The sequence below is a fragment of the Egretta garzetta genome, unplaced genomic scaffold (assembly GCF_000687185.1).
Source record: "Egretta garzetta isolate BGI_Z169 unplaced genomic scaffold, ASM68718v1 scaffold163, whole genome shotgun sequence".
Lineage (NCBI taxonomy): Eukaryota > Metazoa > Chordata > Aves > Pelecaniformes > Ardeidae > Egretta > Egretta garzetta.
The window spans coordinates 4,275-24,782 of NW_009259308.1; the positions used below are offsets into that span (position 1 = coordinate 4,275).

The 20,508-nt window shown below is 35.9% G+C and overlaps 2 protein-coding genes across 2 annotated transcripts in view; both read right to left on the reverse strand.

The window, feature by feature from the left end:
• ASPM (assembly factor for spindle microtubules) overlaps positions 1 to 2,207 on the reverse strand; it is a gene marked incomplete at its 3' end in the record, with an annotated part of 6,239 nt that extends 4,032 nt beyond the window's left edge. Inside the window, exon 1 of the mRNA XM_035891807.1 lies at positions 2,139 to 2,207. Coding sequence (XP_035747700.1) covers positions 2,139 to 2,207 — 69 coding nt within the window. The remainder of the gene's footprint in view (positions 1 to 2,138) is intronic.
• Positions 2,208 to 4,913: 2,706 nt separating this feature from the next.
• Positions 4,914 to 20,455, reverse strand: ZBTB41 (zinc finger and BTB domain containing 41). The gene is made up of 11 exons (XM_009636185.2): positions 20,227 to 20,455; positions 18,887 to 20,122; positions 16,678 to 16,885; positions 15,861 to 15,930; positions 12,483 to 12,630; positions 11,656 to 11,785; positions 9,718 to 9,813; positions 9,077 to 9,183; positions 7,555 to 7,660; positions 6,437 to 6,525; positions 4,914 to 5,686 (listed from the first exon to the last, which is right to left on the reverse strand). Exons 2-11 carry the CDS (start codon positions 20,007 to 20,009, stop codon positions 5,043 to 5,045), a joined length of 2,721 nt encoding a protein of 906 aa, XP_009634480.1. The 5' UTR covers positions 20,010 to 20,122; positions 20,227 to 20,455; the 3' UTR covers positions 4,914 to 5,042.
• Between the last annotated feature and the right edge of the window lie 53 nt (positions 20,456 to 20,508).

Consider the following 20,508-nt stretch of genomic DNA (forward strand, 5'->3'; position numbering starts at 1 on the left):
GTGAGGCTTCCAAGTGCCCGGCGCGGAGCGCGTAAGGGGAGATGGCCTTAGGCTTAGCGTTGGATAGCTTGAGCGACGCTTCAAAATTAAAAACAAAACAAAAAAAACCAAAAAAACAAAAAAAAACGGATTTAGCAAACTTTGACGCTAAAAAGCTACTCGTATTAAAAAAACAAGTAAAAATCCAGCAACACAAAATATTTTTCTAAATAAATTTAATTTACAAAATATTTTAAAATAAAAGATAGAATGAGACGCACACAAATTTGATGAAAAACTTTGCCTCGTCTGTTTATCCTTCATGAGCTTTAAAACTGAAAGACATACAGAATAGTGTTTCCATGCTGTTTAAAAAAAAATCGTATTAAAAAAACAAGTAAAAATCCAGCAACACAAAATATTTTTCTAAATAAATTTAATTTACAAAATATTTTAAAATAAAAGATAGAATGAGACGCACACAAATTTGATGAAAAACTTTGCCTCGTCTGTTTATCCTTCATGAGCTTTAAAACTGAAAGACATACAGAATAGTGTTTCCATGCTGTTTAAAAAAAAAAAAAGGGGGGGGGGGACACGACAGAAGTCAAAACTTAGCGCAAGCACCCCTGCAAGAAATCCTGTGAAGCAAGCAATGTTAAGACAAAAGAACTTTACTCTTCCATAACAAACAAAATTACACATAGGACTGAGTACTTCTACGTTTACAGTACACTTCCTAACTTCTCCTTACAGCAAAGAATTTCCTCTAAAAAGACAACTTTAAGTAAAGACTTCCATCTATTTTATCAACCTATGCAGATCACATTTAAAACACATTATCTCATATACCAGTGACAAAATACTGAGTTTATTTCACCTTATTCTTTCATATAAAAGGACCAACATTTAAACATGATCAAAATGGTTATGGGGGATTAAAAACATTTTGCCATTGTCACCTTTAATCCATCAAGTCCTTTTAAACCAAAACATTTCTTACAAACCACGAAAAAGATCCTTACGGGCTTAAGCAAAGTGACTGCCCTGCATTATATTCTGCCAGTGTCATTCTTCAACGCATACCATGATCCAACCAAATCCAACCGAATAGTGTAAAAAAAGATCACATGTGACAGTAGCCACAAGGACCTACAGATAAATGCACTCTATTTCCTTTAAGCTTCCGTCGTACAGAGAACATGCAAGCCGGGTCAGTTATGCATGTATGCTCAACCTAGAAAAATTTCTCATCTTTTTCATTGTTTTCAGGGAAAACACCTATTCATCTACAACAGCCTTCTCAGAATTCATTCATAATTCTACATTCATGAACTTCTACACAGAAATTACTTTAAATTTAAAAACTTGAGGGTCATTTACTCCTTAGCACTCCGTAACACGTTTCACGTTCGATCAAGCACGTTATGGGGTGATTCCTTTGAAGCATTCTTCAGAGGGGTGGATGCTCCTTCACATTTGTTATTAGGAAAATAAGCTTAGCTCTTTGATGACACCAAATGAATCTTTTGTCATTGTGTTCTGGCATGACCCATCTTTAAAAATAACTACCTGAATTATAATCCAGACTAAATTAGCACTATATTTTTAAGGAAACCACAGCCTTACAGAAGATACATCACCACCATTACAATTACTGATGTTCGGCATAAAAAGAACCCATGAGAGCCATACCTCTATAGGAAAAGTGTCAGTGCTCACAGAGGAAATTCCAATATAAATAAATAAACTGAACATTACATCCACTTAAAAGAATTAAAGGCAGTAACCCAGTCAACAACTAGAAATTCGTTCAGCAAAAAAATACACAATTCAGTGTTTAAACAGAACGAGTGCAGTAAGTTCTCAGAACCACGTAGAAGTTTAGAGTACCAACACGGACTCCACCCTTCTCCCCAAAGGTCAGCATGTGGAAGAGACCAACTTTTTCCAATGTGCCACTGGTTATTCTTTAGAGATATTTTTGAGAGAGACCTGCTTCTTCCTTCTTTGGCAACAAACGGTCAACCGAGTCAACGACTGCCAGATCAACATAGCCTTTACTGTAAAATCACCCTCCAGATCAACGGGACATGCACTCTTGGATGAGTACGCACACGCATTGAAATGGAGGCATCAGACACCTAAGGAGTTTTGACCCATGCAGCTGCGAGTCGCAGATCTCTGCCCTTCAACTCCGCTCCCCTTAAAGAGGAGCTGTCCCCCATCGAGCAGAGATCAGCTACTTCCACCTACCAAACGAAGTACCAGTCCATGAAAATTTACTTTGCTCAGATATGAATTTTAAAATAGATGTAAAGCTGTAAGAATTATAGCTCACGATATTAAAAAAATAAAAACTATGTATCTAGCACATAAGCTTTCCTATTTTCTTTCACTGTCAACTGGCAATGATCCAGCCTGACCAGCAGGTAAAAACACTAACTAGTAGGGTTATCCGCAAACAAAAGAATGCCAAAGAACTAGTAGGTCATTTTTTTCCAGGAATGACTAGTAATTCTGGTCACCCAAACAGCAAAGCGCTCATTTTTCTGAAAAACGAGTTCTTTTATAGCCTGTTTCTTGTTGGGCACCCAAAAACATGAAGCCCTTTGGAAGATATTGACCTTAGTGTTTTCTGAATAATCAACTGAGCTACAGAAAAAGCCATTATTCAGAATATATATAAAAGGCACAATCATGAAAGAATTTTAAAAAGGACATTATCAAGTAAATATGCTCCAAATTCCATTTTAGTGTTTTACTAGAGTGCCTTCCAAACAGACTGGATTTTAAAAGAAAAAATCAGTTACCAGCTACTTTTAAGCCACTGTTTGTCAAAATCCTACAGCATTTTTTTTCTACTGTAGGACAGAAAAGACAAGAAAAAGCAGAGTTAGGCTTTTTAGTCTGAGAACTGCACTGACACCACTGATGTCGGGTTATTTTTTAACAGTACAAATACAAATGCTGGAAATCATGTCCGCATGCGGTAGTATGAACATGATACGTGCATACTGACTTGAAAACTACCCATAAACCAGCAGTTTTCAAGCCACGGAGTGTAAAGAAGACAGAAACAGTTTTATTGTGAAAGGAGATGAAGGCGGAGTTAGAAAGCAGGAAGGGTAGTACTTGATAGTGTCCTTTCAGAAGGTGGCATTCAATGGCCTCGTTATTGCTGTGTATTTGCTAGTATTCAGCTTCTTACCAGACATATTTACAGCATGTCAGTCTGAACATTCCCAGAGCACAGCTCTAAATTTTACTTTAGAGATACAAACATAGAACAGTTAAACACATGTAGTCCTGTTTTAGAAACTGAACTTTTAAAGTTTAGGACTTCTATTGTGCTTCTTTGGCTAAGTCCTATTTAAATATCGATAACGCTTAAAATTCTGTAACTCTGCCACTATTTAACAGCTAACAGAAATCTTTGGTGTGTTTAGGTTAAGAATCCATTAGGGTATAAGCTTCAAAATATGAACATTCAGGCAGCTCTGGCCCCTCTGCTGCAAACTGCTCAACACTGAAGTCGATGGGAATTAACAGAATCTAACACCGAAGTATTTGAATAGGATTTAAAATGATCCATGCCACTAGAGAATTTATAGAACTGCGATGATGAAAAAAGCTTTTCACCACAGATCTCTTGTGCTCAGGTCATTGGATAAATTTAACAGTTACAATAATACACATACATCCAGTTTCCCATTTTAAAGTTTCTTTAAGACAATAATTTAAAAATAAGGAAAACTGAGGAAAAATTTGCCTCGATATGTAGTTCTTGTGAGGAATAATGAAGATTATAAAATTACTTCAGATACTTTCTTTGGCATAATATTCACCAAACACAGAATAACTATTTTTGAAGTAGGCTTAAAATAGAAAGCTCGATGAGGTTAAAATTATACTGGATTTCACGGTGAATTACACTAGACTTGTAGTTCAAAATGGTTCTTTTGGAAAAAACCCTTATGTCTAGTAAAGAAAAAGCTAAAGACAATTAAAGACATAAAATACTCTCAAGAGTTTGACTTTGTTTTATAAACACAGTACAAGAAAGTGAGAAACAAAACAATTTCATTAGCAACTCACAAGAGATTTGTAATCACTGATTATTTATTTTTTTTTAAATAGAAGTTGAGAACTGTTCTGGAAGTAACAGCCTTCAAATTTCTTCTCTATCACAGATACCCTGAAAATGGCCATGCTAATGTGGGACCCTGGTATAATTTATGCTCTAACAAGAATAAACTATGCCAATCCTTTATGACTGTTCATAGACTAAAATGACCTTCCAAATACTCCCATTTCTTTCAAAGTTAGAGTGCGGGGCACACTTCAAAAGACAAACGATTGAAAAAGCAGAAAAAATGCATATTAAAATTATAAATGACTAATTGTAGAAAAATAGACAATACCATTGTCTAGATATTTCCACATAATTCAGTATTAGAGATCAAGGAAGAATTAAGGGGCCAAATTTAGGCAGCCTAATTATACTCAGGGGCATCACCAAGAACCCCATTCAGTGTCTTCATAAAATATCTGAATCACTTTTCAGAAAAATCTAGTTCCTGCGTCCATTGGCTAGGCTCCAGAGTTCAGTAGACTTTAAAACCCTCAAAAAATGCCTGAGGGTTCAAGTAAAATTATATTTTAATTTCTATGTGAAACATAAATCAAAGTTTGTGTTTTATATCCCTGCCTGCCCTTACAACTTTAATTAATTTGATATAGTCCTTATTCTTCCAGAATAATTACACTTAAAACATCAATTCAAAGCGAGATGCAGAAAGGCAAACAATTTTTTTTTTAAATTAATAGCCAGATATGTAATTACATTTTTCAGCCACTATCCTTAAAAGATATTTCAGAGCATAATTTTTAAAAGACCATTATATGATTTTTAAAAACTCTTAAAATCAACAAACCTGTTTTTCCAAAACTATGCAGAAGACTCATGAGTCCAAATAAAATATAAAATATAAATCTTAATTGCCATATCAGCCTTCTGTTGGCTAATGGCTTAGTGAATTAGGTGGAATGTTATGGTCTGATCATGAATGTTCATTGTTTGAAATATTCTGTACAGTAGGAGCTGTATCTAGCCCCAGTAAAGTTCCAAGATATGACTGGTCTCTAGGATCCAACATTTGCTCAGGCCTTACAGGATGAACAATATTTGCAGGTTGTGGAGTAAGAGTGTATTTCTCTAGAAATGACAGATCTGTTGCTCGTTGATAATCTGTCTGCTCAGGTTGTGGAGGAAGAATGCCATGTGACTGCGCAGTATGCTGTACTAGATCAGCTTGTGGATCAGGCATCTGAACTGGTACCAGAGTCACAGGCACACATACTTCTGTAGATACATTCTGTAGCAAAGTTTTGGCTTCTGACTGATACGCTTTGGACTGTTCCACATACTCTTTAGCCTCAGTTTGGTAAACTTTGTCATCAGAGGTGTACTGCACTGGTAAGGAGACTAGCTTTTCCTCTGAAGAAGATGTCAGTGCCTCTTCTGCAGCCTTTGATCCATGAACATGATCAATATGATACTTCAGCTTGTCTTTTCGTTTAAATGTTGCATTACAGTGTTGGCAATTAAAAGGTCGAGCATCTGAATGAATAACCATGTGTTTTGTTAATGTCTTCTTAATTCTAAAAGACTGATTACAGATTTGACATTTGTAGGGTTTCTCGCCTGTAAAGGCAGAGAAGAATTAGTTATTCTGAATAACACCATGTCGCACATAAACATGCAAAACACATACATGGATTATGGCATAGAGACCTAGTATAAAATAATTTTACTGAAAACAAAGAGCATATGTTTAGCAACAATTTTGGAATCAAGGGAGCCATTAGAAGTTTGTTTAGAAGTTACATTAACATACTCTTCTCCTGACATACAATTCGCTCAATACTTGGGATTTCTGTCAGGTACACACACAGAATATAAACCAAATAAATACTGTTATGATACTGGCATTAAGCGAGCTCAATTTGTACTTCTACACATTTCGAAAGGACAGTGATTTCCCTAAACATAAGGCAGGAAAAACCAAGTCAAACATACAAGGACATAAATCTTTCCAAAGGGATTTCAAATCCTTGTTTAGATTACCACTTGAAATTTAGTATTCTCTGGACCACAAAAAAGACTTGGTCTGGGTAGCTTTGGCAAGAATATACCAGTAAACTAAAGGAAAAGGTGTAGAGAGCATACCACAAACCTGTGTTGAGGATCATCAGTATTTCAACTGATCTATTCAGAAGGTAGTATTCAAGAATGACCAACATATGAGAAAGAATAAAAAGTCTTGCTGCTTCCTGCTACTCTTACCCTGAATGCTCAATGACCATAATGAATTAAATAATTCTGCCAATATTGATGCATAACGATGCATAAAAATACATTTTGTGGTTTTGTTGGGGTTTATTTTATTTTTACCTGAATGTGTCCTAAAATGCATTTCCAAACTTGACTTCCCTTTAAAAACTTTCTTACAGACTTCACACTGGTGAAACGTTGCTTTATATCTTTAAAGAAGAAAAGACATTCATGTTAGATACTTTTTCCTTTTTTTTAAAACCAACTAATAATAAAGCTATGTGTACAGTCCTTTCTGAAATCTTTAAATGCAAAATAGCTGAATATCAAAGTTTCCAAATTTCCTCACATATGTTCATATTTCCTGACATCTCCATACCAATAAGGTCAATTAAGATGCTTTTCGATATTCAAGCTTATTCTCTACTGAGATTGCCACTTAGTATTCAAAAAGCAAAAGCCACTACAACTTCTTTTCTGACCCCTAAAATACCTTTAAGTAACAGCTTTGGCCCAACATCCACAAGAGGCTTTCACTTTGGCAGAATTATGCCATAAATAGCACTACAAATGGTTTAGGCTACTGGCTACCAAGAAGAAACAAAGAGAATAAGCAGATAATGTACTGTATTTTCAACAGAGACATCTATAATGGCTTCTAACACAATGCTAATGATTACAAGCAGTTAAAACACATCATTCGAAAAACAACAAGGTCTCAGTTTATTTGAAAATCTCCAAAAGGCTTATTTCTGGAGCTCAAGAATTTAAAAACCCTATTGCATTTTCAATTTACAGACATAATTAGGGTTTCAAAGTTTTTACCTACTTTCAGAGCCACTAATCTGCTACCAGCTTCTAAAATAGAAGCATGGGATAGTTCTCATAATGCTTAAATGATGTCCAGTAATTCAGTCTTAACTAGTCTGCAATAACAATATTACAGCAAACCATCAATTTAGAACAACATTGAGACAACTAATTGGCAGATTAAAATTTTGTCCTTTTTCATGTTTTTATTTTATTTACTTAATTATGCTACAAAGAAAACATCTTGATTAAATTGCGAAGGCAATTTTCTGACAACCACTCCAAGCCATAATAATATCTCTATCAAGACTAAGGTAACAGGCACAACAAACACACAGACTACTAGAATTCTGCACAAACATGCAAGTCCAAACAAAATCAGTTACAGTACAGAAGTATTTACGCAGTTACAAAAACCCCACACTTACTTCTGCCAAACTTTTTCTCCTAGATGAACACTTTTATAATGAACAGTAAGGTGATCTCTACGGCCAAAACATTTTCCACATTCCTCACACTGATGAGCTTTTTCACCTACAAGGGCAAAATTAAATACATTTTGGTTAAAACAACTTATTAAATGTCTAAGAACTGTAATTTTAAGACATACAGTAGATCCGTGTTCACAAAGTCCACCAATCAAGCTCTTCCATACCTTATCCAGAGAAGGATTCTCTGTTATCAAAGAATAAAATTCAGGAAGTAGGTTGGTTCTATCAGAGTAAGGATTTTTACCACTTATTATATATGACTAGTACTGACTGACTGTGATTTCTATAAAGAAATTCATGTTTGTGAGTTAAGGGGCACTTCCCCATACACCCACTGCATGAGAGTACAAGTGAATGACTAAGAATCTACTCTCTTCATTATGACCCAAAATGCGAGATCTTCAGTAATTCAGGGACTCTAAAGGAGAAGCTTATTTAAACATATCAATTATTTTCAGCTTAAAATTACATCACATTATTTATCTTTTTAATTATCCTGATTTACATAGTTACCTTTTTCTGTTATGCTGATGTTTAAAAGTATCTTGATTCTTTTTAGTCATCTTGAGATCTTCCACAAAGTGGCAGAGTATTTCTTCTCATTTAAGTAGGAGGAGTGTGGACAGTCAAAGAATGTAACTTTCTAGAGGGGGGAAAAGCAAATAGAGTAGAAAAGAGGATTTTTTTTTTTTGTACTTGAGTTTTCAAAGATTTCTTTATTTTATAGCAGACATTATGATTTTAAACACCAAAAAAGAAGCTGTCCTTCAAAATAAAGGCTCAGAAGTTTAGACTCTGATCACTTTCGTATTTTGCTGCTGCCTAGAAAGTATTTTGCCTCCTAGAAGGCCACATTCCCTTTGAATCCTGTTCTGAAAAAGTCCCTAGTGAATCTTCGCTTTTCCTAAACATTTGATAAACTTCCCGCTCTCAGTGCAACAGAAAGATTTTTTTTCTTCCTCCTGATCATCTCCATCTGGCTGTTCTCAGGGTTGACTCCCACCACCTTCATGCCTCCCCTCTTCCCTGTAGCAGAGACTTCAGAAACATCTCTTTGATGTTATTAAAGTGATCAGTGTACAAACTTTGACAGAGACTGTGACAGCTTCTTCTGTGTTGTGGTAATAATGTTTCACACAATTGCTATTAAAAAAAAGAAATCTAAACTCATTAAAAAATCCTCCTTTTTCACTTTTGCTTTTTTAATTATTATTTTTAAAGCAATTCACTGTTACATGTTTTTGACTGTCCCTCGGCTTTCTATGTTAACATGGAGGAAGCACTTGGCTTTTAAAACTTGAAAACATGCAAGATTAACCCTACTTTAGTAGACCTTAAAAATAGTGAGAGGAACTTTTATCAGGTCTAAAACATTGCATGTACTGAAAAAAAATCCATTAGTATTTTATCTTATTTCAAAATAGTAATTTCAAAGCCAATTTTCAAATAAAATGCCTACCTGAGTGTATTTTTTTGTGTTTTGTCAGATGATCATGCCGAATAAATGTTTTCCCACATTCTTCACATTCATATCTCTTGTCATCATGGTGGACTCTTAGATGAAGCCTGTATATTTATAGTCATAAATATAACCATAACATGCATTTTGGTTAACATAATCTGTAGTGCTAATTCAATGCAAAATACCAGAAAACACAGTCTTTAATTGCTTCACACAAATATCAGGAAGTAACTTTCAGGTGAGGTTTGCTTAAACTGCTCTTAGAAAGCAAGAGAGAACAGAGCTAAACTCTCATATCTGACATTAATTTAGCAGGATATTTTAGTCCACCACTTACTTTCTCTTTGGATAACAAAGATGCCAAACTTTTAGATGTGCAAGCCAACTTTGGTACAAGATTTGTATAGGATTCTGTCTATGTTTAATCCACTAATGTCTTGCATTAAAAATTAAATGACTTCTCATAGGTTATTAAAATATTTTCAATCTTTAAGCATGTTTAAAGCATTTACTAATGCTCTTAGAGTTGGAATAAATCAAAACCTATATATTAAAAAGAACTGTGTTGATAACATGAATGCATATATATCATCAAATAAGGGAGACAGTTTAGCAGCTTATTTAATAAAAACCTGTACCTGTAAGAGCTTCCATGACGAAAACTCTGCCCACAAATACTGCAAAGATGAGGCTTCTCTCCACTGTGGATTCTCAGATGTTCTTTCAAAGTTGTTCTGTTTAACAAAGGCAGTAAAATTTAATTTTAAGCAATGTCACTGCCACTTTAAGTGATACAGGCTATCAATTTCTCAATGTCTTTAACACTGATGGATTGCAATATATCCAAATAACTGCATCAATTTATCCATATACACAGGCATATGCATACATTCAAAGGCAGTATGACAAACTATCTACTATTTATTGAACCAGCTGGGTCTAGACATAATATAAGCAAAGAAGCAAAACATTGTCCCAGCAAATATTTGGACAACATATATTAAAGAAAACATCGATTTTGACACCATTTTCTATGTAATAACTTCCTTGTTATTATATGTATAAAGCCAGAGCTTTAAAGTCAGACTTGAAGGAAATCTAGATCATAGATGCTGATTTATCTCAGCACAGAGCTTATTTAAATACATATATATTTATACACACATACATACATCTACATATGCAAGACTACTTTTACTTTCACCTTTCCAAAGTAAAAAAAAAAGAGCATGAAAGTGAAAATTCCTCTCAAGCAAAGGAATCGGACAATAAAATTTACTGCATACACAGCTGGTAAGTGTGTGAATCAAAGAAAAGAAAAAATTCTTTGATCTCCTTCCAGTACTTATTATAAATATTATTTTCAAAGATATTTTTATGCTTTACATAAAAAAAAATCTAATGAGAGCAACATTTAAATATTTAACTGCCTTACATAATGTAAATGAAACTCAAAGTGCATAAACATACTGACTTTTTCTGAACAGAAATTTTTGCAGTTCAAAGTGAGCTTTATAGAGTTGAAAGACTACCTGCGCTTCACAGCTTGTTTACTATTGTATTAGTGCATTTTCTTTTAACATATGCATACTCTATTGACCAAACTACTAGAAAATACACACCACCAACAAAACCCATTAGGGACAAATCTTCCTCTTACAATGCTTCCAGGGGTCTTTGCTAGTCATTGCAAAAAAAAAAAGTAAAAAACAAGAAAACATACTGCAGTACACAAACTCATATCTTTTCATATTCCCCAAATAGAACATAACTAGAATCTTAGCTGCAGTTATTGAGATGAAGCTGTATTCTGCCAAAATAAAAAAAAAAAAAAAAAAAAAGGCTTATTGTTTCAGAACCTAAACATAAATCACCATTTGGAAAACTTAAAAGATCTCCATTATAGAGTTGTGCAAGGCACTTGCACTGAAGCCATGTTAACAACCATTAAAATATTATAATTTTTCCCCTCATATGTATAGAATAGAAATGTTGGGGGGAGGGAATCTTCTTTCTGCAGCTTTTCTATGCTCTTTTTCTGTATAATAGAATTTATGAGCCACCTTTTAGAGCTTCCACTTTTCAAGTGCTAAATTAACATTTTTTTTCCTCCATTTAGAGAAGCAGCAACAAAGGTCATACAGTATTATTTCATCTTCCATGAAATCGTGTTGTAGAAGTCCGATTTCTTCTTAGTCATTCTCACCAGTGTTCCTCATCTTTCTGTCCTCATCAGTATATTTACCAAAATATCTGTGGCAGAAAATTCTTTCCCAAACAACTGCAAGATGTTCTTGCACAACACAGGAACCCTAAGTGAAGTGAATTAGAGGTAAGACTTTCTTAATATAGTTCCACCTCATAACTAATTACCTACACTTGTCACCCTTAATTTTAGAGGTCATCAGAAAAATCACACGCTCCCTGTGGCTCTGACACTACCTTTTAATACACTAGCCCTCTGAAATGGTCTCATTTATGTCAAAAACTCAAAGCTAAAGCATATTCAGAATCAAACAAAGCAAGCTAAATAGTTTCTGTTCCGCAGAAGTTCAAGTAGTCACACAACTCCTTACCGTTCCCTAACAGATTTTCCACAGATGAAACATGTCCATTTTCTCTTTCCTCCATGAGTACATTCTATATGGCGTTTCAGATTTCCTGTATCATTAAACTGGCGGCCACAAATATCACAAGGAAAAGGCCCTATAAGGAGACAGACACAAATAGTGTTACTCACTGTCAGTTAAACCAAACAAGATGCACAGACTGGTTACTTGTGAAAACCATGATCAATTTACAAAGCAGAAGTTTTCTCTAACAAATTATTAATGTTTAGTACAGTCAGCATACTTTAATTAGACAGTGCACTTTCTGCTCAGGTAAGTTATTTCTAATGCCTGATATTTTGGAAAGTTTCATGATTGCAAAGCAAAAATTTAGAATTAATAGTCAAAAGTAATTAAGCCCACTTAAGACTGTTTGAAAAACCAAATTCCCATTATATCACCAATCTAGTTCCTACCTGGCAGAAATAGTTAGTAGCAATAAAGTCTTTGGAACACTTCAGGAGGAAAAAAAAAAGTTTTTGGAAAACTTCAGAAAGAATCTGACTCCACAGTTGAGAACCAATTTAATGCAAAAAAGTTTTAAAACAAAACTACCCTTCATTCTTCTTCCCCCCCCCCCCCCCCAATCTGCATTTGTTTAGGTACAATACAATGCCTCAAAAAGAGAGCTGAACCCACAAAAAATCCACAAACCACACCCCCCAAAACTGGAAAAGACAGAACAGGAAAAGGGGGGGGGGGGGGGGAAAAACCAGACTGATCAGGACATACAATGGTGGAGGAAGGTTTTACTTTAAATCTATTGTTTACATGTCAGAAGGAGGTTTCTATACCGAGATGGAATTTTTCTTGATGTTTCAGTCTTGCAAATCGGGATTTAAAGTGCTCTTCACAGTAGGTACACTTAAAGGGCTTATCCTGAGAGTGAAGGATCATATGCTCTTCTAAGTGAGGTCTTCGAGTGAAAGATTTCTTACAAATCTAAAACGATAATACACTTTGTCAAAGATACATCAGTTATAACCAGATCTTTTTTCTTATTCATAAACTGTAACAGTTTAGTTCATCTACTCTCTGCAGCAATATAAGATTAAACATGTATTCTTCAAAAGCATAGTCTACCCCAACTTGTAAAGCCTTGCAGTCAGCATCAAAAAAATCTGTGTTCTACATAAACCCTAGTGGACTGCACTATATAAATTAGGATTCTGATCCATGGCAGCCTAAATCAAACTACTGGCAGCTCCTGTATAGTTACATGTTCCACTCCCGCTTCTTTCTACTGATTCCAGCCCTTACCAGACTTATTTCCTAGGGTGTTTCAACGCAGTAACTCAGCAGAAAATAACCCAATGGAAAAAAAGCAAATGGGTATGGCTTGGTTTTCGATATTGAAATAGTTCTGTTGGACTGTGGTAAAAGCTGTTGTAGTGTAAGCTACTGTAGTACTAGACTCATACTTGTTCCTTTTATTTCGTCTGGGAAATTCTCTGACAGCATGTATTAATGAGAAAATGCCAACATCAACAAAGAAATACAACTCAAAATATATTTTAGAGATATGGAACTCTCACAATGTTAAAATTATGTAAGCCTTTTAGTACTGTTTTCAGACTAATCAAAACTTAAATGTACAAGAATTATTAGTAGTCATTAAAGTAAGCATGCAGTTCAATTACAGAATTGAAGCCACAGGTCAAATTTAGGCGTTTAAACTAGGTATTATAATTTAACATCAGGGTCCTATGCTTTAACATAAATCAACATGGTGCTCGCTGATTTCACTATGAAACTGTTGCCATTGTTTACAATAGCTGAATTTAGTACTACCTGGCTCCCATACATTAAATCGTCTAATCAGTTTCTTAGAGCACACCTGAGTAACACTCTCTTAGGCTCAGAAAATCAGAAGCAACAGCTCTATTTGTTTGAAACCTCATTAACGTTAAAGATAAGTGTAAGAAAACCCCATACCTGTAAAAAATCTAATAGCCCTCTTGCTATTAGTACTTTACTGTTCCTGTGAATTTGTTCATATTCCGCAAGGATTAAAATATGGTCACCAAATCCTGGTGTTCACACATGGACTACAGCATAAACCAACAACCTGAAGAAATCCTGCAACTTACATCTGTGGTACCTCAGCCCTCAGAACATACTAAACAACCTGAAAACAAAGTCACAGCTCTTAAGGGTTCTGCTTATTTTTCGACTGCTATAAAAGCTAAAATTCTACCCCTGCTTTTAATTCAAGTCCATTTTCAATGCACATTAGCAGTATAAGAGCAGCGGCTCACTTTAAAAATTTCTACTTTACATAACCTTAAAATCTGCAAGCAGAAAAAACCCAACCAAACCCCAAAGTGGAGTTTACCAAATTATTCATCTGGTAAGAGTACTTTCTGAGAAATGAACAGCAGCAATGTTGCACAATTGATTCCCACTATTAAAATGTTCCTTATCTGCTACCAAACAGAATCTGTACTACGTTCACACAATGTAACTTCATCTGGAAGGTAACACCCATTGGTCAACCATGTAATACCTCCAACCGTGGTACCATCATACCATCACCAGCAGAATGAATGCTACAGATTCCTACAGTTGGTATCTCCCAACCTCCTACTATATAAGTGAAAGTTCACAAACAAAGCAAGATTAGTAACTACGTTACGGCACCTAGTATTAGACATACAGGGGCATATAGCAGTTTGCGTAAAAACAGCTGCCCTGAAAAAAAAAAAAAGTAAATTATCCCCTTAAAAAAACACCCAATAAACTCCAATATTTGAAACCTTAAAACATTATTTGGCAGCAGACAGAGAACAGAAATTCTACAAACTCCTTTTTACGGTAGATGTAGTTTCACACATGCACCTCTCCTGGGGAAAATCAAGGAAAGGATTCTAAGATTTTACAACTAGAGAGAAATTTAGAACAAATTTACAACTCTGTTGATGTGCATATGCAGCTAAATGAGAAAGTGTTTCATATTTAACACATATTTTCCTCACTATTGAGAGAGCCTTCCAAAAAACTATACTTTTATGGTCAGTGTTTGATGCGCATAATTAATGGAAGAGCAAGCAGTCTGTTTTTCAAGTATTCATAACACTGTGCTGGCTTTGGCTGGGATAAAGTTAATTTTTTTCATAGTAGCTAGTATGGGGCTATGTTTTGGATTTGTGCTGAAACAGCATTGATAACACAGGGGTGTTTTCATTACGGCTGAGCAGGGCTTACACAGAGTCAAGGCCTTTTTTGCTTCTCACCCCACCCCACCAGCAAGGAGGCTGGGCATGTACTAGAAGCTGGGAGGGGACACAGCCAGGACAGCTGACCCCAACTGACCAAGGAGATATTCCATACCATACAACATCATGCTCAGCATATAAAGCTGAGGGAAGAAGAAGGAAGGGGAGGATGTTCAGAGTGATGATGTTTGTCTTCCCAAATAACCATTCCGTGTGATGGAGCCCTGCTTTCCTGGAGATGGCTGAACACCTGCCTGCTGATGGGAAGCGGTGAATGAATGCCTTTGTTTGTTTTGCTTGTGTGCACAGCTTCTGCTTTACCTGTTGAACTGTCTCTATCTCAACCCATGAGTTTTCTCACTTTTACTCTTCTGATTCTCTCCCCTATCCCACTGCGGGGGAGCGAGCGAGTGGCTGTGTGGTGCTTAGTTGCTGGCCAGGGTTAAACCACAACATACATTCAAGTCCAATCATCTGCAAATTGATGTATTTTAACAATGGTAACAACTGATCACCTAAAAAAATAGTGCCTTCAGCTATTTTAAAATTCATTTTCATAAAATCATAGAATTTATGGTTTTGAAAAAACCTTTAAGATCACCAAGTCCAACCATTAACCTAACCCTACCTTTCCACCACTAAACCACGTCCCTACCTCATCTACCCATCTTTTAAATACCTCCAGGGATGGGGACTCAACCACTTTCCTGTCCAGCCTGTTCCATCGCTTGGCAACCCTCTCAGTGAAAAAATTTTTCCTGATTTTGGCGTTATATACCCGGTCACATACAGATAAAGTTCAGTCTTTAGATCAGCACATAAAGAGGAAATTTATACCATGACTTACAGAAGCTTACTGAGATTTCACAGAACACATACCATATTTTCACTGAAGTATTCAAGTCACAAAACGTAGTATCTATATGAAAAAACTAAAAGTACTGAAGTATTACTTACATCACATTTCCAACCTTCACTTTTTGTCTTCTTGATAGAAAGAAATTCTTGTACATTCTCTGGATGAAACCTAGAAGAAAGACAGAAGCTGAAAGTAGTTATAACTTTCAAAGATGAAGATCACCCAAATACTAAGTATCTATTTCTAAACTTTATGTGTCATAAATGTTGATCACCAAACCAGCAGAACAGGACACTAATAATTAAACAATTCCAAAGGCACAAGTAACTGGAAAGGAGTGTTGACTTTCTACTCTTGTAGAATCTCATATGAAAATTGGTAAGACAGAGGACAGTTTCAATTATCATGCTTTATGGATATTTACAAAGAAAGAGGAAAAAAGCGGTATGTAAATAATAATACCTTATAATTAGACATGTCATAAACAAATCATGCACCTAAAAGAATCTAAATGAAAATAGTTTATTCATCTATTATCATCAATAGTACAACATCAACATCTAAAACCAAAGAAGGTATTTTACTCTTTCTCCAAATTAAAAGCAAGACAGGTAATTAAGATTGTTGTGTTCTGACTGACTGTGCTAGCTAAGCTGCACGTTCTAAAATATATAGTAAAAACCTATGGTAGAACTCCCACAGAACCACTATTGCTATTTAGTCAGACCCCATGCATTCCTTATGGCAGGTTAGTTGATACTGCTAATCCCTATGTCCTTTGAAAATATATTTATTTGAAAAAACAGTTACAGAAATAACACAGAATATGCTGTGTGCATACATACATTTATCTTCGCTTTTGAACTGAAAAAAAATGATTCTTCAGAAATGTGAGACAAATTTGCTCATACTTGCCTCTTCACATGCTTTGCTAAAGTCTTTTTGCTTGCATGCAGCTTATTGCAGTAGGGACATTTGTGTTCCTTTTTATGAAAATCAGTATCACTAGAGTGTTTCTTTCTGTGCACTGTCAGGTTGGACTTCGTTGAATAGCGCTGATGACATATATCACACTCAAAAGGCTTCTCACCCGTGTGTACACGTGTATGGCTCTCATATTTGCCTATACAGGAAGAACACAAAAAAAAAAAAATGAAATCTGTTAGCATAAACTATAACAGGTATCACCTACAACATAGACATTTGGGGTATGTTCTATAATGGCGCTCTCAAATGTGGTCAAGATCTAAGTACCTTCCACACACATCTAAAGACTTCTACTGGTTTACACCACTGAAAATTGCACAGTGATCACATATGCATTTGATCCAAGGTTCCTCCACACACTTCCATCTTAACTATTTTCAAGATAAAGAGGAAAAATAAAACGGCTCTGTGTTACTGTTAAATCTGCACAAGGAGTACAAGTCCCCCTTGTTCAGCCTACAGCATGCTCTGTTCTTAAGTACTGGAAGTGATACTACTACTCTTTCATTACACTGATTGTGATGTACCTTTTCAGAACAGGGAACAGCCTTGCAACAAACTGGTATTTTTAAGGTACTTTCAAATAACAGAACACTGAATGAATGATACAGACCTTTGCAAATTATCTATATTTGGGACTCACCATAAACAAAAATACTACTCTCCCATTTCTTTCACACTGCTTGTATTCTCTCTTCTGTTTGCCGTTTTCTTCTGAGGATACAATTCAGTCCTACACCGAGGATCTACCCACCTAAAGCCAGTAGCAGGTGCTCTGCTTTGTATTAGCTAATTTTTTTATCTGTAGAATATGCACCATACTTCTGGGAGTTAAATAAAGGGAAAAAAAAGTACTATAGCTCATAAATTTAACACACAAGTCAATTGTCTACAATAATACAAACTTACGAAGAAATACTTTATGTATCATTTGTTTTAATGCTATTTCTCGTCTATTTTTGGAGCACAAAACTAGAATTCTAAGTCATGGAAGGCACAAAGAGAAAAGGGCTTCCAGTGTGTACAAAACCAAAATGTACCATCACAACCCTAAATATTTACAAGCCATTTACTTCTGCATAGTAGCCTTTCAATATTAGTAACAAAGTTCTCAGTCAGAAAACTTCCTATGCTGTTTTTAGAAATAGCATTACAAGTACAGTTTTAATATTAAATAGATTCTATGATATAATTTGTGACCTTGGAAAATTCGTTTCACCTCAGCAAGCTACGCACACTCTGTGCAAGTAGGAATGAAAACACATACCAGCCCCACCCTATTTTCATAAACTCGTAAAATTTCAAAATTATGAGAGATCTAGTATGTCTATTATAAGAACACCAAAAAATGCTTAACACTATGAGGAACTGTTTTTTTCCTAATTCCCATGGCTGAAGGAAGTCAATACCTCACGTGACCATAGTTCAACATTTACTTCAGCTGAAAGAACACCAAAATTCTGGAGTACAGTAGTAATTTACTTTTAATGTGGGAAAGGAGGACAGGGAAGCCAGAATTTTGACTCTTTTGATATCCCAAGTATGTCTACACCTAGATTTGACTGCAACATAAACAATTCTAACAGAACAGATTAAGCTGACCAAGCTGACTTGGTGGTAACTACAGACCAGAAAAATCAAGCTAGAAGTCGGAGTGGCTAGGTCCTAAGCAACTACACATCCTGTAGAATAGGAGAATTTCAGGCTGTTTGACAATGGTGCCGTTTTACTTCGGCAATAATGACAGCTTTGTTACTTAAAATTATTTGGCAGAAAATACAGTACAAATTTCAGACTTCATGCAATTTATCGTTTAATATCTTGCTGCATTTCCCTCCTTTTTCAATGCTGCTTTTACATACTATGCTAACAACCAGAATTCCAAGGCAGGGAAAGAAAAATAAACGTAGCATTTGCAGATTTTTCAAATAACGCACTCAGTTCATTATTGAAACTGTTTAGCACCACAGACATAACAACATAACACATTCAGGAAAATTAGCAGCGTACAGGATCAGGGAGACAATCCAGAAATTCTGATCTTCGCTCTCCAGGACAGGGAAAAAGCCCAGTTTATTTTCCATACAAGTAGCACCACCATATGGTAAAAAGGAAGATCAACCTAAGTTGCTCTTACCTATTCGATCAAATTTTTTGTCACACTTGGGACACTGCAGCAGTTTTTTGCTACTGCTTTGAATGACAACGGGAGCTAAGCCGTCAGGAATATTTCCCACTGAATCAACTGCCTCAGAACCCTCTTCAGTATCATTCTGTTCTTTCTCACTTGGTTCTTCAGACTCTGAATCTTCACCTGACATTTCCTCTTCCTGTCCCTCTTCATCAGCGTTGCATTCACTTTCACTGTCTTCAAATTCGCTTCTATCAGATGTTTCCTTGTCAGAACTGACTTTTTCCAAATTGCTGTCAGATGCGTCACCGCTTTCATTGTCACTGTTTTCAAATTTAGCTGGACATTTGCGGTTTCTTGTAGAACGTCTAGTGGAAAAGTCAGCCTTCTCAACCATTTTTAATCCATGTTTTCTTTCCAGAGAAAGGGATCTGTGGGTTTTGGCCAAATGATTTTCTAAGGACTTCTTGTAACAGAAACTTCGACCACAAAAAGGGCACTGATGACTATTTAATAGTTTACCTGTGAGCTCACTGAGTGTTTCTACTGGTGTAGGTGCATCAGTTGCCACATCAGTCTGTATGTTAGAAACACTTTCGTTATTTAGTAACTTCACTGCATCTATGATATCTAAAAATTTTGCTGCTTCCAGCACTAATGGAATTTCGTTTTTATATACAAAAAACTCAGAGGTGTAGAGAAACTCAAGCAAATGCTGAAAGACAGAATGAGTTACATGATCTAACGTGACGACATCAGTGCTTGGATTTTTGCTCAAACAGGCATGAAAATAACTACTCCCAACAGCCACTACAACTTTGTGAGCACTAAATTCTTTTCCTTCTACAATTATGAGTAAATCACAAAATGATGGATGTTTCTGTCTATCATCATTTAAGTATTTAAGCAGATTTTTGTTATACTGCAACGAGCTTAGGAGCTTTCTTTGTTCCGACGATGGTGAAAGTTCTTGTGAAGATTCAAGCTGATCTGCAGAAGCTATTTCTGCAGACTTTGAGACAATTTCTTGTGCACAGTCTACTACAAGAATCTGTTCCGCAGTATTTTTCTCATGGCCAAGATGAACCTTTTCGTTTAGATTTGCAGCGAGCCGTCTCCTTTTCTTCATTGCAGAAATGCAACTCTAAAATCAGGAGCTTCATAGGTGATTGGCAGAAAACTCTTGTGAAGACTTGGTTCTCCTCCAGACCTTGACAAAATACCTAACAGTAATTTCATAATCTGCAAAAGAATTATGATAAAAATTACTCTTAGCACTCAACCCTAACTTCCTTTCTTATTAAGGCTTTCTGTATTTCACTCTTAGGCTTATCCATCCTGCATACCTTAAGCTTTTATTAAACTACTAATATCGCACCACTTCCCATTCCAGACCTCGGAGCAAGTGCGCCGGCACCGCCTATTATTAGATCTACAGAGTCGGCTGAGGCTGGTTTTGCTCGTCTCCTAGACGCATATGGCCTGTGAAACACTCCGGGATGGGCGGACACTGTTGATATTATTATTGCGCCAAAGCGCATTAGCTTTCCGTTCAGCCCCAGCACGGAAAGCCAACCCCTTCAGCTTTTCCCGCCGGGCGCCCGTCCCCTCGGGACAGCCCGGAGACC